Source organism: Oncorhynchus keta, chromosome 1 (assembly GCF_023373465.1).
Source record: "Oncorhynchus keta strain PuntledgeMale-10-30-2019 chromosome 1, Oket_V2, whole genome shotgun sequence".
Classification (NCBI taxonomy): Eukaryota; Metazoa; Chordata; class Actinopteri; order Salmoniformes; family Salmonidae; genus Oncorhynchus; species Oncorhynchus keta.
The window spans coordinates 35,542,261-35,551,252 of record NC_068421.1 but is presented as its reverse complement, the minus strand read 5'-3'; the positions used below and the strand labels follow the sequence as shown (position 1 = coordinate 35,551,252).

At 44.4% G+C, this 8,992-nt stretch overlaps 1 protein-coding gene across 11 annotated transcripts in view; it reads left to right on the top strand.

Annotated features, from left to right (window-relative positions):
• The first annotated feature begins 6,778 nt into the window (after positions 1-6,778).
• LOC127931170 (octapeptide-repeat protein T2-like) overlaps positions 6,779-8,992 on the top strand; it is a 34,022-nt gene continuing 31,808 nt past the window's right edge. For all 11 annotated transcript variants that reach the window (XR_008140173.1, XR_008140177.1, XR_008140166.1 and 8 more), the window contains exons 1-3: positions 6,779-6,797; positions 7,437-7,844; positions 8,523-8,852. Coding sequence is in view for 4 of the 11 variants with exons in the window: in XM_052522955.1 (XP_052378915.1) it covers positions 7,445-7,844; positions 8,523-8,852 (730 nt within the window). In the remaining 7 variants the exon portion in view is untranslated. The remainder of the gene's footprint in view (positions 6,798-7,436; positions 7,845-8,522; positions 8,853-8,992) is intronic.

The following is an 8,992-nucleotide window of genomic DNA, read 5'->3' as shown; positions in this document are numbered from 1 at the left end:
CACAATAACAGATGGAATAAATGGAACGGTATTAAAAAACATAGAAACCATGTATTTTACGTGTTTGATACCATTCCATGAATTCCGTTCCAGCCATTACAATAAGCCCAACCTCCCAAATGAAGATGCCACCAGCCACCTCTGCTCTACCCAGTGTGTGCGTGCCTGTGTACATCATTCCTAATGGTAAAGTATAAGTGAAAATCCCAGTGGTGCCTCCAGCCCTGCCCGACTCTAGAATCCCAACGAGCTCGACTGTTGGCTGCTGCTGTCTTAGAGGCCCTGGAAGTCATTCACAGAAGAGAAATGATGGGCCTCCTCCAGATCTTGAGGAGAGAGAGGAAGTTGGAGACTCCCCACAGCAGGTGTAGACCTTCAGGTCACACATCCATTACTCAGTAATGGCTCTCCTAGCCCCAGCCATAGCAGAGGCTGAGGGTCTGAAATTACACATTACACATACAATCAAAATATACACAAAATGAAATGCCATCAAAACTCTATAGTCTTTTAGAATTTTCTCAACCCACACTTTGGATATTTATTTATAATCATGTGTCTATTGTTGCGAAATAGTTTTGTTCATTTTGTAGAGGGGATACCCACACAAAATGCAAGTAAGCTAGCAAGTTTTCAGTGTTTGAAACCGGTCTGGGAGAGTCTTAGTTTACATGCTTATGGTTGTCAATCAAAGGCAAGTAAGAACTATGGACTCAACAGAGGACATGGCCATTGTCATGAGGGAAGGAGATGAGCGGGGGGGATAGCCTAGTGCACTATAAGCAATAGGAAGTAGTACACTACATGGGGAACAGGGTGTGATTGGAGGCACAGTCCATCTCTGCTCCCTCCCTGCCTACCTCAACGGACAGGCTAAGTAGCATGCACTGCAGCCAGGTAGCTAGCCACTCCTCTCCAGGTAGCTAGCCAGCATAAATCCTTTCTTCCCACATCTGGAGGCAGCACTGAGCCAGCAGTCTCAGCTCTTAACATTCCTGGCATGCTTCTTCCCAGGGCCAGGCACCCTCTCTCGCTTGCTGGCTGTCTTTTGTCAGGATCGAGTAGCATAAATTACCGTGTCCTCAAACAACCCATGTACATTCAGACATGTGCTGATGGGGACCCGCATTGGTAACCAGCTATGACTCCCAGGACCAGCAGCCATTTTCCATCTCCGAAGCAGCATTTATCGATTCATCGATGGTTTATATACGCGAGGCCTTCCAGATGAACAGAATTCTTCTGTGTATACACCTTTCCGAGAATGGATAATTGAGATCAATATCAATTTTCAACAGATTTGAATGAACTTTTACTGTGCTACCCTCACGTTATCCTGTACAGAGTGGTGAGATGCACTATTAGTAAGCTGTAAAACCCTTGCTATACTATAGCCAATCTAAATTGTCCTCAACAACATCTACAATTGAAGTCGGAAGTTTACATACACCTTAGCCAAATATATTTAAACTCAGTTTTTCACAATTCCTGACATTTAATCCTTGTTAAAAATTCCCTGTCTTGGGTCAGTTAGGATCACCACTTTATTTTAAGAATGTGAAATGTCAGAATAATAGTAGAGAGAATTATTTATTTCAACTTTTATTTATTTCATCACATTCCCAGTGGGTCAGAAGTTTACATACACTCAATTAGTATTTGGTAGCATTGCCTTTAAATTGTTTAACTTGGGTCAAACATTATGGGTAGCCTTCCACAAGCTTCCCACAATAAGTTGGGTGAATTTTGGCCCATTCCTCCTGACAGAGCTGGTGTAATTGAGTCAGGTTTGTAGGCCTCCTTGCTCGCACAAACCTTTTTCCGTTTTGTCCACAAATATTCTATAGGATTGAGGTCAGGACTTTGTGATGGCCACTCTAATACCTTGACGTTGTTGTCTTTAAGCCATTTTGCCACAACTTTGGAAGTATGCTTGTGGTCAATGTCCATTTGGAAGACCCATTTGTGACCAAGCTTTAACTTCCTGACTGATGTCTTGAGATGTTGCTTCAATATATCCACATAATTTTCCACCCTCATGATGTCATCTATTTTGTGAAGTGCATCAGTGCCTCCTACAGCAAACCACCCCAAAACATGATGCTGCCATCCCCATGCTTCATGGTTGGGATGGTGTTCTTCGGCTTGCAAGCCTCTCCCTTTTTCCTCCAAACATAACGCTGGTCATTATGGCCAAACAGTTCTATTTTTGTTTCAACAGACCAGAGGACATTTCTCAAAAAATTACGATCTTTGTCCCCATGTGCAGTTGCAAACCTTAGTCTGGCTTTATTATGGCAGTTTTGGAGCAGTGGCTTCTTCCTTGCTGAGCGGCCTTTCAGGTTATGTCGATATAGGACTCGTTTTACGGTGGATATAGATACTTTTGTACCTGTTTCCTCCAGCATCTTCTTCCTTTGCTGTTGTTCTGGGATTGTTTTGCACTTTTCGCACCAAAGTACGTTCATCTCTAGGAGACAGAACGCGTCTCATTCCTGAGTGGTATGACGGCTGTGTGGTCCCATAGTGTTTATACTTGCGTGCAGATGAACGTGGTACCTTCAGGCGTTTGAAAATTGCTCCCAAGGATGAACCAGACTTGTGGAGGTCTACAATATTTTTTCAGACGTCTTGGCTGATTTTTAAAAATGTTCCCATGATGTCAAGCAGAGAGGCACTGCGTTTGATGGTAGGCCTTGAAATACATCTACAGGTACACCTACAATGGACGAAAATTATGTCAGTTAGCCTATCAGAAGTTTTTAAAGCCATGATATAATTTTGTGGAATTTTCCAAGCTGTTTAAAGGCACAGTAAACTTAGTGTATGTAAACTTCTGACCCACTGGAATTGTGATACAGTGAATTATAAGTTAAATAATGTGTCTGTTAATAATTGTTGGAAAAATTGTCGGAACCGACTTGTCAAAACTATAGTTTGTTAACAAGAAATTTATGGAGTGGTTGAAAAACGAGTTTTAATGACTTCATCGTAATTGTATGTAAACTTCAGACTTCAACTGTATGTGCTCCAAGAAATAGTTGAAAGCTATGTAGTGATTTTCTGGGAATAAAAATGGATAGAGCCAGTTTCCTTTGGGTTTAGTACTTACTGAAAAACTATAAGGCCTTCCAATTAGACCCCGACCGATATGTTTATTTGGGTTCGCTACCAATTTCGATTTTTGGGGGGACAAAACGTACCGATATATCTGCCTATATACTGTTTTACATACAGCAAGGAAATGTAAAAGTTGCCTTTTCAACACTGACTTTTCATAAATTTCCACCCAAATGAGCAGTTGTCCAATAACTATGGTTAACATGTTGATTTCAATAATGACAATAATGACACGTGATGAGAATGGCCGCACATTTTCAGATGAGCATGAAATTCCCTTTTTTCATCCTATTTATCGGTGTACTTATCGTTATCATTATTATCGTTATTTGTATTTGGCCAAGCACACACACACAGTGAAACACACACACACACACACACACACACACACACAGACAGACACACACACGCACACTAATGGGTTCCTGCATTTCACATTTTTACCTAATTGGCTACTTTCTGGAAGATGCTCCGTTGATCAGGGGCCAGAGTCGGGGGCTGGGATTGGGGCCCGGGGCCCGGGGCCCTCCTGCGTGGTATTGAGTTCCAGTGTGGTGGCTGCAGAGCCACCTGTTGCCCTGAGAATGATAATCTGGCTCAGCTGGAACCTCTTCGGTCCCATTCTCACTATCTTCCCTGCTGGCTTCCCCCCTCTCTTGTGTGCACCAGATGTGCACTGTCTTTGTGTTCCGAAACAACCCCCGGAGAATGAGAAGTCCATTACGAAACAAGTTATGCATGTGTTACTTTTTTTCTCATTGTTTGGTTTCTCGAAGGCCACCCCTCTTGTAACGATGAGCTTGTGCTATACTGTAGCCACATCTTGCAAACTCTTTTTGCTATTCAGACCTCGAAAAGGGATTTCTGCCATGGCTATAGACAAGTATGTATTTCTGTGCTTGGTTAGAAAGGTTTTTGGAAGGATGAAAGGGAAACACTTAACAGGGTATGGGCTCATAATGAGAGCTTTTACATGAACAATTTACTTTTTGTACCAAGCAGCAAGTTATTCTCATGGACAGATGCAAGAATTCCATTATGTAACGTAAAATAATGGGAATGTAGCATATCATATCTTTCCATGGCATTAAAATACTGGATTTTTTAACATCCACTAATAGCTGTTATTAAGTCAGGATCATATTTCATTGTAAGCTATTATAAGGGAGTGCTTATTATGCATTATAACTATCATAATGCCTTTTAACTTGCCGGCTTTCAATAAACATTACAGATTTTTGTTTTGTGTACACCCAGTACATACCATCTAACATATCTTTTACCATTTACTTTTCAGTGGCTGTCAGGTGCATGATGGGAAGTGGGCTGGCAGGGGACAGCAGTGTGGTGGAGGACCAGAATCAATTGGCAGTGTAATGAGATGGCTACGCGCCAGGTTGCCATGGAGCTCACTTGGGCTGTCCTTCACTGGAGGATTTGTAAGAGAGAGAGAGAGAGAGAGAGAGAGAGAGAGAGAGAGAGAGAGAGAGAGAGAGAGAGAGAGAGAGAGAGAGAGAGAGAGAGAGAGAGAGAGAGAGAGAGAGAGAGAAAGAGGCTGTGAGAGAGAGAAAGGATGAAGAAAGAGTGAGAGAGGTAAAGGGATGAAGAAAGGCTGTGAGAGAGAGGTAAAGGGCATGAAGAAAAGGCAGAGAAAGGCTGAGAGAGGTAAAGGGAAGAAAGGCTGTGAGAGAGGTAAAGGGATGAAGAAAGGCTAAGAGAGGAAAAAGAAAGGCAGAGAGAGAGGTAAAAGGGATGAAGAAAGGCAGAGAGAGGTAAAAGGATAAAGAAAGGCAGGGAGAGGGTAAAAGGGATGAAGAAAGGCAGTGAGAGAGGTAAAGGGATGAAGAAAGGCTGTGAGAGAGGTAAAGGGATGAAGAAAGGCTGTGAGAGAGGTAAAAGGGATGAAGAAAGGCAGGGAGAGAGGTAAAAGGATGAAGAAAGGCAGAGAGAGAGAGGTAAAGGGATGAAGAAAGGCAGAGAGAGAGAGGTAAAGGGATGAAGAAAGGCAGAGAGAGAGGTAAAGGGATGAAGAAAGGCAGAGAGAGAGGTAAAGGGATGAAGAAAGGCAGAGAGAGAGGTAAAGGGATGAAGAAAGGCAGAGAGAGAGGTAAAGGGATGAAGAAAGGCAGAGAGAGAGGTAAAGGGATGAAGAAAGGCAGGGAGAGAGGTAAAGGGATGAAGAAAGGCAGGGAGAGAGGTAAAAGGGATGAAGAAAGGCAGAGAGAGAGGTAAAGGGATGAAGAAAGGCAGAGAGAGAGGTAAAAGGATGAAGAAAGGCAGAGAAGAAAGGCAAGAAAGGCAGAGATAGGTAAAGGGATGAAGAAAGGCAGGAGAGAGAGGTAAAGGGATGAAGAAAGGCAGAGAGAGAAGAAAGGCAGAAGAAAGGTAAAGGGATGAAGAAAGGCAGAGAGAGAGGTAAAGGGATGAAGAAAGGCAGAGAGAGGTAAAGGGATGAAGAAAGGCAGGGAGAGAGGTAAAGGGATGAAGAAAGGCAGAGAGAGAGGTAAAGGGATGAAGAAAGGCAGAGAGAGAGGTAAAGGGATGAAGAAAGGCAGAGAGAGAGGTAAAGGGATGAAGAAAGGCAGAGAGAGAGGTAAAGGGATGAAGAAAGGCAGAGAGAGAGAGGTAAAGGGATGAAGAAAGGCAGAGAGAGAGGTAAAGGGATGAAGAAAGGCAGAGAGAGAGGTAAAAGGGATGAAGAAAGGCAGAGAGAGAGGTAAAGGGATGAAGAAAGGCAGAGAGAGAGGTAAAGGGATGAAGAAAGGCAGAGAGAGAGGTAAAAGGGATGAAGAAAGGCAGAGAGAGAGGTAAAGGGATGAAGAAAGGCAGAGAGAGAGGTAAAGGGATGAAGAAAGGCAGAGAGAGAGGTAAAGGGATGAAGAAAGGCAGAGAGCGAGGTAAAGGGATGAAGAAAGGCAGAGAGAGAGGTAAAGGGATGAAGAAAGGCAGAGAGAGAGAGGTAAAGGGATGAAGAAAGGCAGGGAGAGAGGTAAAGGGATGAAGAAAGGCAGGGAGAGAGGTAAAGGGATGAAGAAAGGCAGGGAGAGAGGTAAAGGGATGAAGAAAGGCAGAGAGAGAGGTAAAGGGATGAAGAAAGGCAGAGAGAGAGGTAAAAGGGATGAAGAAAGGCAGAGAGAGAGGTAAAGGGATGAAGAAAGGCAGTGAGAGAGGTAAAGGGATGAAGAAAGGCAGAGAGAGAGGTAAAGGGATGAAGAAAGGCAGAGAGAGAGGTAAAGGGATGAAGAAAGGCAGGAGAGAGGTAAAGGGATGAAAGAAAGGCAGAGGAGAGAGGTAAAGGGATGAAGAAAGGCAGAGAGAGAGGTAAAGGGATGAAGAAAGGCAGGAGAGAGGTAAAAGGATCTAAGAAAGGCAGAGAGAGAGGTAAAGGGATGAAGAAAGGCAGAGATAGGTAAAGGGATGAAGAAAGGCAGAGAGAGAGGTAAAAGGGATGAAGAAAGGCAGAGAGAGAGGTAAAGGGGTGAAGAAAGGCAGTGGAGAAAGGTAAAGGGATGAAGGAAAGGCAGAGAGAGAGGTAAAGGGATGAAGAAAGGCAGGGAGAGAGGTAAAGGGATGAGAAAGGCAGAGAGAGAGGTAAAGGGATGAAGAAAGGCAGAGAGAGGTAAAGGGATGAAGAAAGGCAGAGAGAGGTAAAGGGATGAAGAAAGGCAGAGAGCGAGGTAAAGGGATGAAGAAAGGCAGAGAGATAGGTAAAGGGATGAAGAAAGGCAGAGAGAGAGGTAAAGGGATGAAGAAAGGCAGAGAGAGAGGTAAAGGGATGAAGAAAGGCAGAGAGAGAGGTAAAGGGATGAAGAAAGGCAGAGAGAGAGGTAAAGGGATGAAGAAAGGCAGAGAGAGAGGAAATAGGGATGAAGAAAGGCAGTGAGAGAGGTAAATGGATAAAGAAAGGCAGGGAGAGAGGTAAAAGGGATGAAGAAAGGCAGAGAGAGGTAAAAGGGATGAAGAAAGGCAGAGAGAGAGGTAAAGGGATGAAGAAAGGCAGGGAGAGAGGTAAAGGGATGAAGAAAGGCAGGGAGAGAGAGGTAAAGGGATGAAGAAAGGCAGGGAGAGAGGTAAAAGGATCTAGAAAGGCAGAGAGAGAGAGGTAAAGGGATGAAGAAAGACAGAGAGAGCGAGCTAAAGGGATGAAGAAAGGCAGAGAGAGAGGTAAAGGGATGAAGAAAGGCAGAGAGAGAGGAAATAGGGATACAGAAAGGCAGTGAGAGAGGTAAAGGGATAAAGAAAGGCAGGGAGAGAGGTAAAAGGGATGAAGAAAGGCAGAGAGAGAGGTAAAGGGATGAAGAAAGGCAGGGAGAGAGGTAAAGGGATGAAGAAAGGCAGAGAGAGAGGTAAAGGGATGAAGAAAGGCAGAGAGAGAGGTAAAGGGAGAGAGAGAGGTAAAGGGATGAAGAAAGGCAGGGAGAGAGGTAAAGGGATGAGGAAAGGCAGAGAGAGAGGTAAAGGGATGAAGAAAGGCAGAGAGCGAGGTAAAGGGATGAAGAAAGGCAGAGAGAGAGGTAAAGGGATGAAGAAAGGCAGAGAGCGAGGTAAAGGGATGAAGAAAGGCAGAGAGATAGGTAAAGGGATGAAGAAAGGCAGAGAGCGAGGTAAAGGGATGAAGAAAGGCAGAGAGAGAGGTAAAGGGATGAAGAAAGGCAGAGAGAGAGGTAAAGGGATGAAGAAAGGCAGAGAGAGAGGTAAAGGGATGAAGAAAGGCAGAGAGAGAGGTAAAGGGATGAAGAAAGGCAGAGAGAGAGGAAAATGGATAAAGAAAGGCAGTGAGAGAGGTAAAAGGGATGAAGAAAGGCAGAGAGAGGGGTAAAAGGGATGAAGAAAGGCAGAGAGAGAGGTAAAGGGATGAAGAAAGGCAGGGAGAGAGGTAAAAGGATGAAGAAAGGCAGGGAGAGAGAGGTAAAGGGATGAAGAAAGGCAGGGAGAGAGGTAAAAGGATCTAGAAAGGCAGAGAGAGAGAGGTAAAGGGATGAAGAAAGACAGAGAGAGCGAGCTAAAGGGATGAAGAAAGGCAGAGAGAGAGGTAAAGGGATGAAGAAAGGCAGAGAGAGAGGAAATAGGGATACAGAAAGGCAGTGAGAGAGGTAAAGGGATAAAGAAAGGCAGGGAGAGAGGTAAAAGGGATGAAGAAAGGCAGAGAGAGAGGTAAAGGGATGAAGAAAGGCAGGGAGAGAGGTAAAGGGATGAAGAAAGGCAGGAGAGAGGTAAAAGGATGAAGAAAGGCAGGAGAGAGAGGTAAAGGGATGAAGAAAGGCAGGGAGAGAGGTAAAAGGATGAAGAAATGCAGTGAGAGAGGTAAAGGGATGAAGAAAGGCAGGGAGAGAGAGGTAAAGGCATGAAGAAAGGCAGGGAGTGAGGTAAAGGGATGAAGAAAGGCAGTGAGAGAGAGAGAGGTAAAGGGATGAAGAAAGGCAGAGAGCGAGGTAAAGGGATGAGGAAAGGCAGAGAGAGAGGTAAAGGGATGAAGAAAGGTAGAGAGCGAGGTAAAGGGATGAAGAAAGGCAGAGAGAGAGGTAAAGGGATGAAGAAAGGCAGAGAGAGAGGTAAAGGGATGAAGAAAGGCAGAGAGCGAGGTAAAGGGATGAAGAAAGGCAGAGAGAGAGGTAAAGGGATGAAGAAAGGCAGAGAGCGAGGTAAAGGGATGAAGAAAGGCAGAGAGAGAGGTAAAGGGATGAAGAAAGGCAGAGAGCGAGGTAAAGGGATGAAGAAAGGCAGAGAGAGAGGTAAAGGGATGAAGAAAGGCAGAGAGAGAGAGGTAAAGGGATGAAGAAAGGCAGAGAGAGAGGTAAGGGATGAAGAAAGGCAGAGAGAGAGGAAATAGGGATGAAGAAAGGCAGTGAGAGAGGTAAAGGGATAAAGAAAG